The sequence below is a fragment of the Acanthopagrus latus genome, chromosome 10, assembly GCF_904848185.1.
Source record: "Acanthopagrus latus isolate v.2019 chromosome 10, fAcaLat1.1, whole genome shotgun sequence".
In the NCBI taxonomy this organism is placed as follows: Eukaryota; Metazoa; Chordata; class Actinopteri; order Spariformes; family Sparidae; genus Acanthopagrus; species Acanthopagrus latus.
The window spans coordinates 22,218,363-22,237,667 of NC_051048.1; the positions used below are offsets into that span (position 1 = coordinate 22,218,363).

General features: G+C 41.9%; 2 protein-coding genes, 1 long non-coding RNA gene and 6 other non-coding genes across 12 annotated transcripts; all 9 read right to left on the minus strand.

Annotated features, from left to right (window-relative positions):
* Positions 1-149: 149 nt before the first annotated feature.
* LOC119027110 lies at positions 150-4,427 on the minus strand. Of its 2 annotated transcripts, XR_005077302.1 has the most exons (15): positions 4,405-4,427; positions 4,236-4,272; positions 3,981-4,013; positions 3,634-3,682; positions 3,418-3,431; positions 3,182-3,234; positions 2,789-2,835; positions 2,537-2,589; positions 2,302-2,349; positions 1,903-1,994; positions 1,681-1,723; positions 1,052-1,095; positions 810-858; positions 490-532; positions 150-268 (listed from the first exon to the last, which is right to left on the minus strand). It is a non-coding gene; the product is annotated as an uncharacterized LOC119027110 (long non-coding RNA). The 2 variants fall into 2 exon arrangements; XR_005077303.1 differs by lacking the exon at positions 3,634-3,682 and having other exon boundaries at positions 4,405-4,419.
* On the minus strand, positions 345-418 carry LOC119027912. The gene has a single exon (XR_005077524.1). It is a non-coding gene; the product is annotated as a small nucleolar RNA SNORD31 (small nucleolar RNA).
* On the minus strand, positions 925-994 carry LOC119027913. Its single transcript, XR_005077525.1, has one exon. It is a non-coding gene; the product is annotated as a small nucleolar RNA SNORD31 (small nucleolar RNA).
* LOC119027910 lies at positions 1,789-1,862 on the minus strand. Its single transcript, XR_005077523.1, has one exon. It is a non-coding gene; the product is annotated as a small nucleolar RNA SNORD31 (small nucleolar RNA).
* Positions 2,068-2,194, minus strand: LOC119027914. The gene has a single exon (XR_005077526.1). It is a non-coding gene; the product is annotated as a small nucleolar RNA SNORD22 (small nucleolar RNA).
* On the minus strand, positions 2,417-2,486 carry LOC119027908. Its single transcript, XR_005077521.1, has one exon. It is a non-coding gene; the product is annotated as a small nucleolar RNA SNORD30 (small nucleolar RNA).
* Positions 2,677-2,741, minus strand: LOC119027907. The gene has a single exon (XR_005077520.1). It is a non-coding gene; the product is annotated as a small nucleolar RNA SNORD29 (small nucleolar RNA).
* Positions 4,428-6,160: 1,733 nt separating the features above from the next.
* Positions 6,161-11,054, minus strand: sb:cb1058 (uncharacterized protein LOC394209 homolog). Its single transcript, XM_037111993.1, has 3 exons — positions 10,975-11,054; positions 8,804-9,496; positions 6,161-7,526 (listed from the first exon to the last, which is right to left on the minus strand). The coding sequence occupies exons 2-3, from the start codon at positions 9,419-9,421 to the stop codon at positions 7,371-7,373; spliced, it is 774 nt and encodes a 257-aa protein (XP_036967888.1). The 5' UTR covers positions 9,422-9,496; positions 10,975-11,054; the 3' UTR covers positions 6,161-7,370.
* Positions 11,055-14,090: 3,036 nt separating this feature from the next.
* b3gat3 (beta-1,3-glucuronyltransferase 3 (glucuronosyltransferase I)) lies at positions 14,091-18,984 on the minus strand. 3 transcript variants are annotated; one of them, XR_005077308.1, is made up of 8 exons: positions 18,752-18,984; positions 18,217-18,324; positions 17,546-17,726; positions 17,262-17,445; positions 16,950-17,111; positions 16,677-16,866; positions 15,879-16,107; positions 14,091-15,654 (listed from the first exon to the last, which is right to left on the minus strand). XR_005077308.1 is itself a non-coding variant. In XM_037112050.1 (8 exons), the coding sequence occupies exons 2-8, from the start codon at positions 18,308-18,310 to the stop codon at positions 15,556-15,558; spliced, it is 1,011 nt and encodes a 336-aa protein (XP_036967945.1). In that variant the 5' UTR covers positions 18,311-18,324; positions 18,752-18,979; the 3' UTR covers positions 14,091-15,555. The 3 variants fall into 3 exon arrangements, 2 of the variants coding, with proteins under 2 accessions (XP_036967945.1, XP_036967946.1); XM_037112050.1 differs by having other exon boundaries at positions 15,879-16,082; positions 16,780-16,866; positions 18,752-18,979; XM_037112051.1 differs by lacking the exon at positions 18,752-18,984 and adding an exon at positions 18,437-18,692 and having other exon boundaries at positions 15,879-16,082; positions 16,780-16,866.
* Between the last annotated feature and the right edge of the window lie 321 nt (positions 18,985-19,305).

Here is a 19,305-nt window from a genome sequence, read left to right on the forward strand (position 1 = left end):
ACAGAATCATTTGACAGTCAGACAAACTTTGCGTGCATTATGGCTTAAATGACAGTCATTTAAAGAAAATTATTCCAGTTTCCTGGTGCGTCAGGAGCTTAAAAGCCCTTTTCCCCAGAACATGCCCTTATGTAGTATGAGGCCTTTCAAGCTGTAGTGAAAACTGTACTTTATTTCAAGTTCATTTGAAGGCTTCATTACAAAAGTGGTGGCATCTTTAACACTTCATCAGCAACACAAGATCAGAGATGGTGCTTCAATAGGGAGCCTGTTTAAAAAAAAATAAATAAAAAATTAGAAACAGGAGACAAAATCCTCAGTGTACCAATAATCTGAAGGTATAGCTTTGATCAGAGGGGTACCAATCAGTCATGAAATTTCAGACTGGGGCGGTAATAAGAAACTCATCACGTCTACTGAAGTCACATTACAATTCCATATGTTGAGACCTGATGTCTCAAATGTAAAGCCTGAGTTTAAAATGCTCACCAGCATTTGTCAACGTGTGCACGACCGAGACGCCGACTTCATGCTGCTGGGTCAAGAGAGAAAAGTTAGGATTACGTAACAAGTTTTAAAAATGCATGCTTTAGCTTCTGGTTTGGATCGGAGTCCATTTTTCTGTCACACCCACAGTGCTCCATCAGAACTCCAGCAGGTCACTTTACACCTGAGGGGGACTCCGGGTTCTCAGTGCCACACTGGGTCAACAGGAGGGAAAGTGGGCTGGAGTAGGGGAAACCCCTTGACTGAGATATCCGTACACATTAAATAATTTCTGCAATACATTTATACAGTTACTCATTTACCTGTAGCAGAGGCAAGTTCCTGTTCCTGACACTTCAGACAGCAACAAACCTGCAACAAGTGACGAGGTTAAATTCCCATACGACTGGTGCAGATCAACACATTTATCCTTGTGTGATCAGAGGGGATACCAATCAGTCATGAATTCTCAGACTGGGGCGGTAATAAGTAACTCATCACTTCTGCATCATGAATGTAGACAAGTGCCAAGCCACTAGTTCTGATTCTGAACCTGAATACTCACCAACATGTGCCAACAGTGAGATCAGAAGCATGCGATGCCAGGACCTTTAAAAAGAAACACTGATTAATGTTTAGGTTTTTTTTTTTGTTTGTTTTTTTTTAAATACAGATTAAAAGCCAAATTGATGAACAAAACTTCCAGGTCATTTGATATCATTTTTACAATTATGCTCAAATATGCAAGTGATGAGTTTAAGTGACATGTTTAGTTGCTCTGATTCAAGTCGAGGCAGTTAAGGTACATTGGCTAATAGACCAGAGCATGAAACCAGTACAGGTTTCCATACACACCTCATGTTTTGAGTAGTTTGACGCCCAACTTAAAGCCATATTAAAACAAAAGCCATTCATAGTTATGCCCCACTGGCCATTCAAGCTACATGTAGGTTTTGGTTTCTGTGTGGATCAGATAGGGAGGGTTTCAGTCATGCCCTCAGTCAGCTCTGTCTCCATCAGAACTCCAGCAGGTCACCTTACACCTGATGAGGGACTCAGGGTTCTCAGAGCCATACTGGGTCAACAGGAGGAGAGGCTGACTGGAAGAATATGGGACGATGTGTCAACATCCCATGACTGTTGTGCGAAGCCATCATTTCCACAATACCAGAGACCAGAGTTGTTCATATGTACCTGTAGCTGCACTGGTGTCTGCTGCTGACGGAGGGCTCCAATCCTGCAACAAGGGCAAAGAGTTACTCAGTGGAGTTTAACATGTAAAGGACAACATTTTTATTTCTTCTCTTCTCAGAGGGGTACCAATCAGTCATGAATTCTCAGACTGGGGCGGTAATAAGAAACTCATCACTGTTTAAGATTTACCAGCAAACGTAACCATGGTGAACAGATACCCACCTCGCTGATGAGCTTGGATGATTCTGTTGGACCTCAGTTCAGCATCGATGATCTTTAAAGTCCAGATCGGCATTCACACCAGGATCGTGAGCCTAATGAAAATTAGCCAACACATCAATTTCTGTGAAACACAATTTGGAAAACAAGTTCGTTTCCACGTTCGTTTCCATTCAGACTGTTGGTAGCCCCAACAGTTCTTCACCTTGTTGCCAGGGAAATGCCAGTGGGTCCACCTTTTCAGGTTCTGGCATTTACACAAGGCGTAAGACGTGCGCGAGTGTCATCACAAAGGAAACGAAGCTGTGACAGTTGTATCCGACATAACCAAGTGTGCTTGAAGTGCCACCACTTTGGGCACATGTCAGATAACAAAAGTAAAAGCCTGAAGAGCTCACTCACCTGGGTGAACACATGGAGAGGTGGCACAAGCCTTCCAAAGCCAGGCACCTGCAACAGACATGATACCATGAGGTCTGAGCACAAAGACGGTTCTCTACCATTTTTTAAACTTTGCTGATGTCAGATATTCCATTTCTCAACAGCAGTTCAGACGAACGAGATTCCAAGTCTATCTCATCATTTTCAGCAGGTCTGGATTAATATACTGGTTCTATAGCAGGGACTCAATTCTTACCTTTAGAGAGAACACCTCCACACCGCCATCATGCTGCTGAAGCAGTCGAGCATCTATGGATGGAAGACATTTTACTGCACATGTTTAAAAAGATACTAAATCATGCTTTAGTTAAACTTGGTGTCATTTTTAAAGAAGCAGTTTCTCAGTTGTTCATGTCGTTTCACATCGGGTCAAAGTGAGCTAAGTATCATCATCATTGGAACTGCTGGGACGTTCACTCTTTGGATGCACTAAAGGATGAAGACTCACCATGCGACTCCAGTAGTCTTCCTCTTCAGGTGTCCTCTGACAAGGCTCTGCAAGAGAAATCTGTACATCAGCAGAGTTTAACAATCCCAAGTAGCATTTTAACATTTGAGATGTTTGATCAGGGCTTTGGTGACAAACTGCCATGTGACAATAGTCGTCCAGATGTTTGATGGGCATTACCCCATTTCATCCTTTCAAACAGTCAGAAACACCCTGCCTGTGACTTCACTTAAACTACAGATTTCACATTTGTTACAACCTCATCAGCATTTAGTAATGGAGCACAACTGTCATTTGTTTCATTTGCAACTGCATAAGCAATTTGGATGTTTAACACGCAGCAGGGAAGGCATTTCTGATAACTTTGTCAAACAAACTCAGATTTCTACTCACATGCTGAGATGTTCATGTAGCATCTTTCCTCAAACATCCAGACAAACTCCCACCTGGCAGAGAAAGATCATGTTAGCCACAAGTTTAGGATGTGAACATCTTTTACGAGTTCAACTGAGGGTGGTCAGATTAAAGTCTGACATCACTTGAATCAGGCATATGCTTGTCATCAAATATAATCATCACATGTAACCCCCACTACAGAAACATTTAGAAGGAATCCATCATTTTCTCACCTCAGTTCTCTCTGCTTTGATGAGCCGAGTGAGCAGAAAACCAAGAAACAAAAGTTAGTCTTTAGCCTCACAGGGAAGGGTCAGTCTTTAATATGTTGGAGGGTTTATCAGATTTAAAATCTAGCATCACAATAAATCAGGCATATGCTTGTCTTTTATGAAAATCATCACTTATGACCCTGCTTGAACTGAATCTATAAACATCACGTCTCTCACCTGCTGAAGGCCTTCATCCCATCGGTCATGGTCTTCCTCTCTGATCAGCCTTTAACATCGGGGGGGGGGGGGGGGGGGGGGATTAAAAAAAATGTTCTGCCAGTTATGCAACTTAAAAAAAAAAAAACACACACACATCTGATTTTGAACTAGTTTTGTTTTATACAGATTTGATGTATTAGCTTTGAGCCCATGTGCTACTCAGAATCTGGTAAAGAACTTTCTTCAAAGGCTGATTCGGTAAGAGAGAGTTCAGAGATTCATCACTGCAGCACTGCGCTCCTGAACAGCTAGAGAGACAATTACAGCAAAACCAATTTTAAAAAAAAAAAAAAAAAAAAAGTTACCTCATGAGGAGTGTCTCCACATTCTGCTCATTCCTGGAGGACAGAGGAGATGGAGGGGAGATGAGCACGTTACAGATTATAAATGCTACTTTCAGATGAGCACAAATCCTTCTTGCTACTCAGCAGTTTGAGAGATGAAGTTTCCTCAAAAGAGTTCAGTGAGAGAGTTCAAGTGTGACATCACTGTAGCATGTTGCTCCATGTCATGACAGGCTGAGTTTTATTTCTGAATGTGCCAGATTGCGGTGAACTCACCTGTGCAGCGAGCAGCTTCTGGGTCGTTCTCGGTCATCTAGAAACAGTAAGAAGAATGCATCCATTAGCATGCTGTAGCTAGCAGGTCAACACGTGACCGCTCCGTGCAGCGTGTGTCCACGCGACAGGAGTCGACAGACTGTAGTAGTTTTTAAAAAACGTGTCTCACATCAGAATAATAAACTCCAATCACAGTCATTCAGGACAGGTCTGTGAAGTTCTCATCATTGAGAGACACTGCTGCAGCCACACCACACGAGCAGAGGCCATTTCTGTAGCAGACTGTCTACGAGCTTATCATACATTTACCATAAATATCACACGCAACATGTACCAAACATGTTATTGATTATGCTGACATCATGACTCAGATGAAAGTCTGATGTTTGAGTGTAGGATGGTGAAGGATTGTGGCCTGCTGCTCAGCACCCTCCAGCTGCTAGCTAACAGTCCGCCTCCGTTTGTAAAACCCGCGGAGTTTAAAATTATAAATACTAATTGCAGATGTAACATATCGGCAAAGCAATAGCGCTACAATATAACACGTTATCTACACTGATGGAAAAGTCTGCAACATGAGTGCTAGCAAGTGAAGAGTGTGGGCTCTTACCTCGGGCAGATGAGAGGAGGAAGTGGAAGAAGAAACCGGTCTGTCTCTCTTTTATGTCCCGCATGGCGGACTCCTCTCTACGTCACTCTTTAACCGGGAAAACGACTCTGACCTTCCGGTGAGCGACATTTAGCTTCGGTGACAGTTTCTCATTTTATAGGAAAAGACAAACTGTTTTATTATATAGATACTAAACGCACTGTGTGTCCAACGGCGAGTTTCTGTTTCTGCTAATGACACATTTGAAGAAAGTGAACAGAGTTTCTTTGACTACGTCATTTCCGTTGGCACACAATTGCTCACGGCCACAAGATGGCGACAAACATTCTGAAACGTACATGTTCATTAGAACATGTTGTTTCTATGTTCAGTAGAACATGAACATGTGTTGTATGTTTACTATGTTCTTCAGTAGAACATGTTGGTTCCAGAGTGACAGAGTAAACAATAGCAGAACTTTGTCCCATTAGCTTTTTCTAAAACAATCACTCGAACAATCTAAGGAATATAAACATATCTATGTGTTTATAAGATGAACACAAACATAGCTAGTTACATTAGATCAGTTTTATTCCTACCTAATTTGTTGTATGGAAATGTATTGTAATATGTTCTCAAGTCAACAAGATGTTTTCATGTTCTATTACATGTTAAAACGTGAAACATTTTAAGAATACGAATCACGTTATAACGTCACGTTATAACTATTTTATGTAATAGGCTAACAGGAAAAGTGTAGCTGACTTGTAACGTTTTGTCGACGATATAAGTTATCATATTATTTTATAACTATGTTTTCACATTGTAAAAAGTCAAACAGCTTTTTTGTTAAAACCTTACAAGTTTCTCATTATCATATCTTAAGCTTGTATATCATAATAGCGTGGAACTATCTTGTTTTAATGTGAAAATATCCTGTTATATTGATACCTCATTTCCATTCTTCTTTTCTTTTTTATCACTTTCAAAATCAAACAAATCTTTTATTGCAAACAGCTCTCTTCTTGCTGTTCTCCTGTTTTATTGGTCTGTCTGAACAAACAGCTTCAGCTATCGTTCAGCTGTGTGGAGAAGGGACGTCGTTCTGAGGGTCAAAACTTCAGCAACGTGAGACGAAACATGTTGTTCTCACACAGACTTCGCGTGTTGTAACAGAAGTTTTAAGTCTCCAGAAGCCGTCGCCTCAAGTTATGGAGAGATAGTTTAATCTTATTCATTCTGATTCATCTGTAAAACTATGACACCGACATTAGCAACTAAACTCCTGACCATGTTTTATTCTGTATTTATCTTCTAAACATGAAAATACAACCAGTACAATAAATTAAATCTTTATTTTTTCCGAGAGGTGCTTCTTGTCACGGTTCAGGACTTCAGAAGCTTTGATTAGGATACAAACATTTTTCCAAAACAATCATTATTTACACAACAAGTTATCCAACTTGTTTAGCCGAGTTTACAAGAATCACTGAGTACACTTGAGGTAAACCAAATAGTAAACCTTTTAATTATCATCAGTGATTAGTGATGCTTCAGGCTACTCACACCTCTCTTCTGCAATGAGAACGTGTATAACAGACAAGATGTGCTTCTGCAATGGTAACAATCAAAAGACAAACAGTGGATCCTACACCTGTGTTTAGTGCTGATTTATTACCAGTATGTAAAAATAGTCTTTATCGTTCCCTCTTTACACACACATTGCAAACCCTCTCCTGTCCCGTCCCTTCAGGTTCTGTAACCTTCACCAGAACACACAGCGAGAGGTGAACGTTATCTCATGAGGAAGTCAAACACGGACCATCTGTGCCCTCAAAGATAACAAACCTGTGTTTAAACTGGTAGAAACTGCAATTTTCCTTAAAAATATTGACAAACAAACGTGTGTGTGTTGAGAAAGACACACAAGGACAAGCTTGTCCTGATTACTGATTATAGACAGCAATAAATGGCACTGATTAACATACAAGACATGTAAATACCTGCAGAACTAAAGTCCACTGATCAGTCATCGCCCTACGATGAAGACGTTCCATTCCTTTTGGTTACACATCAACATTTTACTAGTTTCATTGTACTTAACCAAAGGAAGCAAAGATTATTTGTGCTCCAAGCTCTTAATAGTGGACCGGATGTATGCAGCTAAGATGTTAAGACGTTCTTACACTGCTGAATAAATCTGAATTAGTAACACAATAAAAGGGAACCAGGAGCAGCTGACCTCCGTCACATGAACACTGGACCTTTCCATAGACTTCACTGTAAAATCAACAGCTTGGCTCCCTCACCTCCAGTCTGTCTACACAGTGATATGCACCATGAAGAAACAAAGGCAGTAAAGTTTATGATGAGTAATTAACTTACATAAATAATCATAGTGAGGCCTCACGCATGACTCAGACGCATCACATGACTGTAAAGGCCCTGGTGTTGTCATGGAAACAGGCGGGATTGTGCATCACAAATCACTATTAGTACATAAATATTAGTAAAAGCTTTGTTTATCGTCCATGTGGAAATCAGCTCTATCGAAATTCAGCCAACACGGCGCTGTGTTGCTGTTTCTTCTGAGACGCAGGAGACGATGATGACAGCGAGGATGATGTCACAGGAGTGAGCGTGACGCTGTAGAGGTTGGCGATGAAGGCCTCCCAGCCGCGGCGGAAGGCTCGGTCCAAGGCCTGTCGGGAACGAAGGGGATGAAGGTTAGCAGTCGACTTACATGATCCAAAATACAGCAGTGAGAACCAACCATGTATTCACATTTAGTCATTTTCAGAAACTGATCTTCCTTGTTGAGGAAGCTCAAGATTTGCATGTTGAGCTGACTCATGTTTACTGACTACAAGGCACTTCAGTTTCCACAAGCAGTTTACTGGAAATATTCAAATTGACTGTCTCTGTTGTCTCTGTAGATGGTGTGAAATGAAATAATTGCTTCCAGGGAACTTCCCAGGCAATGAAACACCGGATGAAATCTATCTGTCGGGAAAGAAATATACTCCTGGCAGATTAAAGCTGTCGCCAGAGGACCTCCTCTGTTCTTTCTGCACACTGCTGCAAAATGTAAAACTTTCAACTTTATGAAGCAAGAACATACTTTTCCTGCTCTTTTCCAGCCACCTCTAAGATTTATCTTGGTCTAAACTGGTTGTGGAGCACTGCTTGTAGCCTGTTGCTTTTCTAACAGGTAAATTTATGCTATTAATGCTATGAATAATCAACTAACTCTCTTAGCGATTGAACAGGTAATGCATAGACTCTCCACCTTACTCATAAAAGTAATGTTGTGCAGACACGAGCTGCTGAGATTGTCCTCCATCTACCAGGAGGTCACGCTCTGAGGCTGGAGGGTGGAGGCTGATTGGCTAACAGTGGTGGAATGTTTTTATGGTGTGGGTTTAGAGGGCGGGTCAACACAGGCTGCCGTACCTCGGTCCACTGATCAGAGCACATGATATAGGCGGTGCAGGGATGTCACCTCTGTGCACGTCTCTCAGTGGAAGCAGAGACTCTCTGGGAGCAGGTGAGTCAGGTGGAGGTGCACGCCGTGCGTCCACACACAGCTAACAAGCCTGTTCCTGAAACATCCGTTACAGCTTTGCTCTCTCTCTGCATTTAATGTGACGTGAAGGAAAAATCCTGTCACAGGAGGTTAGCTAATGGGTTGGCGACACGCACCATTGGCTGCTGTACCTTGACCTCAGTGGCGGTCGATTATTAAGGTGATAGTTTCCAAGGTGATTAATAGCCCAGTGTGCAGTATATATAGAGGATGTGGAGGGAGAACTTTAACCCTCTGTTCCACAGACTCCATTATGTAACGCTGAGGGGCTTAAAGATTAACCAGATTGGGTGGAAATGGAATTTATGTAAATGTGAGACACAGAAAGAAGTTAATAAACTTTAGTTTGACAGAAAGGCTCTCGCTTTGCATTTCTTCGCTGTGCTCTCTCACCTTGCGGTAATTCTTCCTCTTCACCATCTTCATCCCCTCCTCTTGCTCCTTCTTCATCCTCATCTCCTCCTCTCCCTCCTCGTCTCTGCCCCTCTTCTTGTCTCTGATCAGGACCTGGTCGTCCTCATCCTCCTGAGTTGGGAAGTGAACGAGCGATGGCTCCACCTTCTTCTCCATCTCGACCTCGATCATGACCCCAGTGTGTGGGTCGACCGGTCTCTCCGTGCCCACACTGGGCCTCTCATCCCGGGCTGCATCCTCCTCGGCTCTCTCCTCCTTCTGCTTCCTCCTGGAGCTTCTCCTCCACCTGCTGCTGCGGCGGCTGGGTTTCCTCTGGAGGAGCGTCTCCCCGTCGCCTTCCACCAACACTTCATTAAAGTCAAATGCCTCAGCTTCTTGCGTCTCTGCCCCAGAGACATGCACCTCACTTGGGTTCTGGCTGCTCACGACTCCCCCCTCGGTCTTGCTGTCTTCCATCACATTCCAGCTCTCCTGCTCTTCTCCAACCATCTCAGGCTCATCAAGGCGACCATAGAAGCCGCTGGACTTGTCCAGAAACTTTGGGGCCCGGATGGAGCTGCGCACAGAACTTTTCCTGGAACTCTTGCCAATCGTCATCTTTTCTGTTTGTTTGTGTTTCTTGTGTCCTCTGTTGCACTCTTTTCCTTCTTTACAGATCGTTTTTTGTTAGCCCTGAAAGATAGGGAGAATCACAAATAAGAGATTAATACTGTTACATAACCGTGTCCTGCCCCTTGCTCAGCGAAACTCCTTCTGTGACACATACAGGCCAAATTATTTTATAGCAACTGTGAGATCATTTTAGTTGAGCCACAGTTCAGAAAAGTTGAAGATAAAAAGGAAAGCAGAGCGGAAAAGCAACTGTAGTTTTATATTTGACTTTACTGTGTGTGCGTGTGTGTGTGTGTGTGTGTTATCAGGTTGTGATGATAACTGAGTGCCAAAGCTAATGACACAATGTTCTCTCAGCTGAGGTCAGACACACATGGACACGCAGACTCAGACTTTGACTCTGATTGATCCAGCAGGATGCTGAACAGCAGCCAGAATCAATGACTTCATATTAATTATCTCTCAAAGCCAAAGCCAGCCTCACTGAAGGCTCATCATCCTTAATGTCAAACAGGTGAAGGGTGAAGTCGCCACTTGAAAAAGAAAGAGAGACAAGAGTGTCACGTCTGGGTATTTTCCATCAGCCATCAGGCTTCACCCGGGTTTTCTAATAGATAATTAGCTAATTAGCTCAGCTTAGCATAAAAAGTAGAAACCCATTGTTAATTCAAAAATCTTGCTGCAAACACTATATATTGAATTTTGTTTGATTTGAAAGTGTGAAACTAACTGTTTGGGGTTTTATGAGGAGCAGAGACTAACTGGGGTCCTCCAGGCTCCCTAAGCCAAGCTAAGCTAAACTAAGCTAACCAGCTGTCGGCTGTAGGCTCATTGGATGAGTATTTCTCAAAATATGAACAATTTATTTGAAGAAGCCGACTGTATATAGGCTACATTATGTTTTTGGAGTGATGGGTTAGGGTTAGCCATAGCCTGTTAGCATGTTTGCTGGAAGCTAGCATATGCAAAGATACCATTTTAATGGCTTCTTTGTTTTAGCATTTAACCATAACATTAAGCATACCAACATATATAACATAAACTCTATGTCATATAAAACTGTAACAGGACTTGATGTCTGTGAGTGAATGAAATTAAAATCTGTTTAAAAAGTGGGTGTAACAGGTACAGCTAAAAAAGAAACAATTAAATAAATACATAAATATAATAACCACTTTCTGTGCTGTGATAAATTCTCTCTGAGTGCTGAAGTTATAGTTCTGCCAGGTGTAAGTAACATGTCACATCCAAAATAATAGATTGTAAAGATAGAGAAACACATTATCGAACAAGAGTTCAAATTTAAAAAAGGAACTAAAGGATGACAAGGAAGCAGAAAAAGGAAAGAAAGGCACACTGGCAGATTTAATGACACAATAAAACTGATTAATAAAGAACCATGTTAAATGTTAAAAGTTATTTTAAGAGGAAACAAGAGAGCTGCTGTTCACTTTCTTACCAGAAGTAACTCAGACAGACATTATTGATCTTTAAATAATGTCAAAGTGTAGTAATGAGTAAAATGCTGCAGGTCTCACCAGATATGTTGCTGTCGTCTTCTTCCTCTCTCTCTGTGTGTGTGAGCAACACCTCTCGTGTGACTGACTGACTGTGTGACTGAGTGTGTGTGAGTCTGAGTGAATGACTGAAGCTCAGAGTTTAGGCTCCACCCCCAGCTCAGCGTCACGCCGCCTCCCTGCCCCGACCTGCCGTCAGCACAGCAAACACTCGCAGCACAGACGCAGCTGAGCACTCTCCCCTCTGACTCTTTATTCTTGACCACACACACCTCTTCTTCACATCCTTGAACACACACTGACTCAGAGATAAAGTTGTGTGTTAGAATCTGTTGCACTAACACAAGATACAGGGACAAACATGCCTGCACACACATCTGACCACCAGAAGCAAACACTCTGACTTTAGTGTCTCTCAGCCATTAATCATGAACTTCCTCAGCTGTCACAGATAAAACCTGCAGAGTCGAGATGTGACGTCGACCTCGTCTGCTGATGTTCAGCCATCCTCAACATACAGTCTTAGATATTTAGTAGATTTTTGACTCATCCAACTCATCAAAAACTGAAAAGGTGTCGGAAATTAAATGAGACTCAAAATAAACTTTTCTTACAAAAATCACCTTTAACTCTCAGATATTGATATCAGTCTCCAGTCAGGTTGAGCTGCATTTAATATATCAATATAACTGTGATATCCCTCACTGGCTGACAAGATATTATCAATCATTTAGAGCTCATAGTCCAGTGTCTCAGTCTTAAAATATGTGTTGTCAGTATAAGTCATGTGAAAAGCTTTATGAGGTTTGATATTAAAGGGGATGAAAGTGAAAGTTGAAGTGATTGTACATTAATCCAACTTCTGCCAAGTAACAGTTTTATTGTGAAAAGTCTTCTTATAAAGTTTGGGTGAATTTTAAGAGCCTTCTCTCATCAGTTAACTATTGAAAGGCCAACTAGGCAAACAGAAGGAGCACTGTGTAGTCTGAAGAAGTTCAAACTCCTGTACTATCCTTTACTTAACTATGAAATTAAGGTCCCTAGAACACTGTTTGAGGCTCGAAAGGTGGCAGGATCAACCACATATAAACAAAGTAAAACAGTATAAACTTTGTCGTCCTTTAAGGTCAGTTTGCTTATTCAGTTTATTCACTCATGAAAACAAAGAGTTTGTTTTGTTCAGTCATAAAAAATATCAGTCAATGAAAATCTTACAGTTCGGATTAAAATGTCTTCCCCAAAACTACACAGGACACCTTTAAATATCCAAACGTTTGTATCAATACTTTATGGTATTAGTGATAATGAATCATATCATGTCAATTTCATGATATTCTTATTTTAGACTTTATGTGACTCAAGTTGCTGGCTGCCTCTGAAATTAGGTCATCCTCCTTCACACAGAATAAACAGTAAAACTCTCTATTGATAAGCTAGTATATCCTGATGGACAGTGTGTGTGTGTGTGTGTGTGTGTGTGTGTGTGTGTTGTAGATAAACTGAATGCACCAAGTCATTGAATGTTATCCGTATGTTTGGATGGTAAACATGGCGTCTGGGCGGGTCAGGGAGTGGAACTGCTCCACTCTGAGCCTGCTGGGTCATTATCTACATGTCAGGATGTACAGTACTCACACACCTCCTTCTACAAGCACACACATGCATACTGTGTGAGGACTCAACAACTTCAGGATAACACACATACACACAAAGACACACAGACACATTAACTGAAGTGTGATTTGTTATTTATGGGAGCAGATGTGACGGTTCAGTTGATGACAGTTTAAAGGTTGGAGCGATTTAACTACTTTCTACTGTCACAGGTGTGTGTGTGTGTGTGTGTGTGTGTGTGTGTCTGCGAGTGAATCACGGCTCATCAAAACATGGTGAGTGTCTAGCTCGATGACTTCAGCACCTCTGACTCACCTCCATCTTACAAGCCCTGTGTGAGTGTGTGTTGGGTGATGAGGTGGATTCACACCTCCCATCACTCCATTTAGGGGCAGCGAGCAGGTGAGGCGTAACAGCTGTCAGTCACTCAGGTCTGTAGAAACCTCAGCTGTGTTGAGGTGAGAAAGCTCCCGCCCACGTGGGTAATCACCGATGACGGTACCAGACACTGGCAGCATGTTGCCATGGTCACTGTCGAGCCGGGACACGTTTGACACGGGATTTGACACTGCAGCTAAACAAATGTGTTGATTCTGATGTGGTTAGAATAAAAGGAGTTGTTGGACCCAGTGGTGGAAGAAACACACAGCTCTCTCACTAAAGCACCAGCTCTATAATGTGCAAGTAGCTCCTGAGTGAGCAGTTGGCTAACTGAGCTAACAAGCTTACAGTAGCTGAAGCCATGGATGTATAAAAAGAATAGATGGAGCAGCAGTTAGCGGTTACTCCTCTGATACACTGCTTGTAAGTTGGGATAAATTCAAAGTGGCCAGTTCTTACAGACTGCACCTTTAATGAAACCATGTGAAAAGTTGAGAACATCTGAGTCACGACCATGTGGCTACACAAGAGCCACTGAATTTATATTTTGTAAACTGATCCAGTTTCTTGTTTTAAAGATAATGTTAACAGTCACTGATGGGATATAACACAATTTATTTACTCATGTAACTGAACACCTTTGTGGTTCTTCCTGCTTCTTTACATGTTACTTTCACTCAGATACATTTTGGAGGCAAACATTGTACTTTTCACTCTTTAGTCACAAGTTGTTCAGAGCATCATTTATTTCTATTGACACCCCCGTTGGAACATAAACAACAGACATAAGCGATAAAGGTCACAGACACACTGTTGAGTATTATCTCACTCACCTGAGAACAGATGTGCTGTTGGCTGCGTTTCAAATCGAGCTCATTAACCAGGCGGTCGAGACTGACGTCTAGTCAGCATTTTCCAGACGAGTTGGGGTCGGAATCCAAAATGTGTTGCAAGAGAATAAGACTTAAAAACAGCTGAATGCACATTCCTCACACACACACTGACTACATATCAGCATGTGTGGTAAGTCAAACATGAGGCCCACAGTTCTTAATCCTGTTCTGCCAAAAAACAGTCAAAGAACATTTTCAAAATAATTTATAGATTAGACAGAACCATAAATCACTGCATGACAAAACATATTCATTATTTAGGTTTATTTTCAAGGCCAAGGACAGACATCACGTTATACAATGTAAAGAACAATAGTACAGTAATAAATACGTTATACACCAGAAGAGAGATGACATACAGGCACTAGTTACACATAAGCAGGCACTAGCTTGTTTTTACAGTATCATACAAACAGTAGCGTGCCTGAGCTTTCTTGTTCTGCTCTTTATTCTTCCAGACACTGGTGGTGTCGTGGAGCACAGCACAGCATGAAGAGTCCAAATATACTCTCAGAACACAGCTACCATAAAGAACCAGGGATTTCCAGCCTGTTAGAGGCAAATTCAAGTCTTTTTCTTGTCATCATCAGAGAGTGGAAATGTAACATGGATGTCACGCTTTGTATTTGTTTATTGCATAAGAAATGTATAACAGTAGTGTTGTTCCCTTTATTAAGACTTCTAAACTGATTTCACAAGTCTTGTGTTTTTAAAAAGCATTACTAAAATATACGAGAGAAATGCTGGCTAAAAGGAGCTGTTGTGCTCTAACACTATCAGAAACCAGCGCGCTGAGCTGTAACACTGAAGCTACACGGGGCGTCTGTATGTTACGTCTGTGGTGCTAAGTGTTCTGTAACACAGCAGAATGACAGGAGAATAAATACAAGGCACCAACTACTCAGCAGATTCTTGATTAGTTGGTGAGTGTTGTGTGTTTTGTTTGTGTTCTGACTTTTGTGTAGCGTCAAAAAATGGACCTTGGAACTACTTCTGCTTCACATTACTGTTTCCTTCATAGCAAACACAAACATTTTGATTCGCAGGTAGTACAGAGACTGCTATCATGCCTATGATGATGATTGAAATTAAAACATTTATATGGCTTAAACACAGACTTATAGACACTAACCACGCAAAAATAGAAGCCATGCATGAATAAAGTGCTCTGTTGCAAATGTATCTCTGTCAAGGAACTGGTTACAGATCAGCTCCAACCAGCTGGTGTAGCTTTAAATATCTAACTGCTGTCAGGAGTGAACAACACTGCAGGATTTCGACTGAGCACAAGTTAAACATGTGAAACCCTACAAATAAAAACACATCAGGACACTTCCCCAGCTTCAAGCTAATGTGTATTGTGGTGGAACACGCAGCTCTGCAAAAAATAAAAAAACTGGCGCCCCCATCAGGTGGCTGGGTTCACCTCCACTGTACAGCTGGACAAAGACAACTAAACCCACTGAAACCAAATAAAACCCTGATACATACACTAACATACAGTCAGCACAGCTAAACAACACGCACCCAATATATACACACACACACATACGTTTACTACCTGACAGGAAACAACAGACGGTCAGAACCGATGCAGTTTAAATGTCACCTCTAACAGACAGTCTTCTGTTTTACAGTATTTACAACTCAGAGTTACATATGCAGCATTAAACAGCAGAGTACGCTTTTCAATGTGTGTGTGTGTGTGTGTTCCTCAGACCTCCACAGCAGGGTCTGAGCCCAGTCCCTGAGCCTGCAGAGCCTCCTCCCTCTTCATCTTGGGTTTCTCTGTCCGTGTGTGCCACACCAGCACCTGCAGAACAAGAACAACATTAATAGACATAAATATATATTTATACATATTCTAAAGTTTGCTGAGAAATATCCTAAAAACAGTGAACATAAATGTAAAAAATCTCTGACGACCATTAAAACCAAAGCTCCTCTTTCCAACTAACACACGCACGCACGCACGCACGCACGCACGCACGCACGCACAGCGACCTTTCACTCATGCTTTCACAAACACACTCGTACTTTAGAGCAGTCGTCTGCTTTGGGCTCCAGCTCATCCATAGTAACCAATCCCTGAAGGAAGCTGCTCTCCAGGAAGCCCATTGGTGCTTCTCCATCAAAACAAGCCTCTGGATTGGCCAGGATCAGTTTGAGGGACACGGCGAAGCCGGCCATGTCCATCGGGAAGGGCCGGCTTGGACGCCAGCCGGTGTGGAAGCGAACCACCTTACAGGAAGCATCAAAAACACAACTACAAAATTCAGTTTTGGTCATAATTTGGTTGAACATATTAAATGCAACTATTTGAGCATCATGAGCAAACAGGTGTCGACACCATTGAATCCGACTTCAGCTTTATAGTGATGGTCTTCTCTTAGAACCAAGACTGGCTTCAGTATCAGTATAAACAAACAATAAAGTTGTAAGTTATTGTTAATACATTTATTTTGTATTTGATTGGTGGTAAAGATAAGAAAAGGTTACTGAGTTTTAACGCAAATACTTTGAGCATAAATGTTACATCTTGAAATAAATAAATGATTGTGTGATTAAATGGCCAAATTGAATAATATCATCCTGAAAATCACAGTACTTATCTGTTGTGGGGAAAGAAGTCAGGAGTATGAATTTGAAAGATGTGTGAGCCTCCTTTCATTTTGAACAGAGGGGGAACAGTATCTGACAGCAGTACTCCAAACTGTCAGGATGCGTGCCCCCTGTTTTAATAAATCCCAACACAAGGTCTGTTTCCTTGTTTGTTGTTGTTTTAATCTTTGTATTTTTTTTTTTCTCAAATGATTTATTAAAAAAGACACATACCTTTTCCTGGAGTCACACAAACAACCTTTCCTTCTGCTGTGTGTAATTCAGTCAGTGAATTCATGTTTTTCTTCATGTTTTCATGAGCATAAACAGCACACACCTTTCCTCCTTCAACCACAGGCCTCTCATATTTCATCCCTCCAACCAGCCCCACCGGCCACACTGACACTCGCTGGGTGCTCCTCATCTGAAACAAGACACTCATCAATGTACTTTTAAAACAAATACTTTGTAGATGTTAGTACACCTCCTGCATACTGCACCACCCACCTCTTCAAATATCTGCAGGCTGTATGTGTTATCATCATCAGCAAAGTAAACAACCCCCTGCTGGTTGTCTCCTCCAGGCTGAGCCCTTCTGTCCTCTCTGAGCCACCGTAGACCCTCATTCCTCTGCTCCACTCCGCGAGGCTTCAGCCAGCTAGGGTCACCCTGAGGAGGAAAGTGAGCATTGAGACTGAAAGCTTCAAAACAATCTTATATTTATACTTAAAGATAGAAATACCTGATAACAACTAAAATCTGCATTTAAGGGGACAAAAACATGGAAGATGGTGTGATTTGACTGACAACTCCTCCTACCTCCTGCAGTTTGCGGTCCTTGGCGGTGGGCATGTGCAGGTGAGTGTAGGTCAGCCCACTCTTCACCAGAAGGTCAGTCACCAGGGGCGTCTTGTGTGGCGAGTCCTCAACCACGATCCAGTGGAGCTGAGGAACATGAAGGAACGTCTGCGACAGACGAGTCAGCTCGGCCTTCTGCACCAGCCTGAACAGACAGAAATCAGAGGAATGGTGTAGACGGTAACAGAGGACGGTGGAGATATGTGAGCACGACACGAGAAAAGGAAATCGCCATCATCGGCTACCTTGCATATGTCGGGGTGATGACAAAGATGGTGGGCTGGGAAGGTTTGGCCGCCTGTTTCTGGGGTTGTTTGGTCACCTCGGACTTCCTCATCTGCTCCTGAAGACGGTGCATTTCGCCTCGCAGCCGAGATATGGTACGGTCTTTAGGCATGTCGTGCTCTGTGCAGTCACAGCGTTGACCTGACACAACAGACAAGCGTTTAAAGTACCAAAGCAGTACGGGAGTGTCCTGCTTGTACAGTCTGGGTACAAAAATGCTGCTTTTTGGGGATGATTGCTTTGTTTTGTAATCTTTGTTTGAGATGAGCTTTAAGTTTAACCTCAAGCTCTTATCTCAAACGTGTTACTGTATGTCAGGACTGAGTAATGTCTCTGTTACTCACTTTTGCACATATTTCCACAAACTCTTATGCATGCATTTTCATAGCAACTAAAAATAATCTGAAAGCCTTTAAGTTTAATGGCTTATATTGTAAAAGTAGACTGGTGGCATGTTAGAGTAGACTGTGAATAATCACTACGCAGGTATTTACTTCTGTTGACAGTCACAGTAGAGTGTCATCTTTAGTTTAGTCGCCTCAGATTGACCTGAGCTTGTGTATTCACACACACGTACAGTTTATTGTTCTGATGATAAAGCCTGGATGGAAGCTGTGTAGTAACCACTTACCAAGCTGCATCAGCGCATAGACGAGGCCGAGGAGGGAGACCATGAAGTAGAGCACGAACACAGTCTTCAGCTTCAGCTTCATCCTGGACGCCATGGTACCCTGACCAGCTGAAGGGATGACAATAATGTGACACACAAAACATCACAAAGCACTCTGGGAGATTTTTTATTATTATTATCATCATCAATTCCTACTCCCTCATCAGCAGTTGAATTTTACCTTTAGTCTGTGAAGATTGTAAATGAAAGCCTGAAGATGACCAGATGTGTTGAAGTGTGCTGAAATTCAGGTTTTCAACTGCCACTCAACATTTATGCTAGCTACGAGGGTTAGCATCGCCTTTCAGTGACCAAACCTTCAATCTCTGAGGTGAGCAGTGAAACACTGAACCTGAGGACAGGTGTGTGTGTGTGCTACTCCATCGAAGGTCGGCGAATATGCACTAAACTACTACCACTGTCACAGCTGTCAGCTACGTTAGCATCACTATTTGTTTTACAAAAAATAGCCCGGCTATAATCTTCGTGCACCTACCAGAGGCGGGAAATCGAAGAATACAGGAACACAGAAGCGGTGGAGTTGAATCACGAGCTTAAAGGTTCATGTCATCTTGGACAGGCGTGAGCAAAGGCACCTCAGTGCATCACAACATCCATTCATTCAGTTTAGCTAGGACCGTTTTTGCAGCAATGTACCAACAACTTCCGGTTTCAGTGCAACACGGTAGGACGTCCCCTCAGAGTGTGTACGGTCACGAAGGTTCCACATGATCCCTGTGCACTGGTTCTTTCTCAAAGATGTTGACTGACATAAAATTCAACGGGGAAAATATGAAACAAATAAATACAAACAAAGCTATTTAAAAAAAACAGCTAGCGTTCCTCTGTGAACACTCTAAGGAAGCTCATTTATGACAAAAGGATAAAAAAAAAATTTCAACATTTTCCCCCCTAAACTGTAATTTACTAGCTTATATTATCGTAGTATATATTTTTAATAGTTGACTCAATAAGTTGAATAACTTAAAGTCATACCTTCTGACATATTATTCTATTCTATCCTCCAATTAAGTCCTGCAAAAAGAGCAA

Excerpts from the sequence above, each read along its gene's own strand:
- sb:cb1058 (XM_037111993.1), bottom strand. The coding sequence starts at position 9,421 with ATGACGATTGGCAAGAGTTCCAGGAAAAGTTCTGTGCGCAGCTCCATC. Across the intron at positions 7,527-8,803 it reads AGAGGAAGAATTACCGCAAG|GCCTTGGACCGAGCCTTCCG; the intron begins GTGAGAGAGCAC and ends CGTTCCCGACAG.
- b3gat3 (XM_037112050.1), bottom strand. The coding sequence starts at position 18,310 with ATGGCGTCCAGGATGAAGCTGAAGCTGAAGACTGTGTTCGTGCTCTAC. Across the intron at positions 17,727-18,216 it reads CTATGCGCTGATGCAGCTTG|GTCAACGCTGTGACTGCACA; the intron begins GTAAGTGGTTAC and ends CTGTTGTGTCAG. Across the intron at positions 16,867-16,949 it reads GCCTGCAGATATTTGAAGAG|ATGAGGAGCACCCAGCGAGT; the intron begins GTGGGTGGTGCA and ends GTCTTGTTTCAG.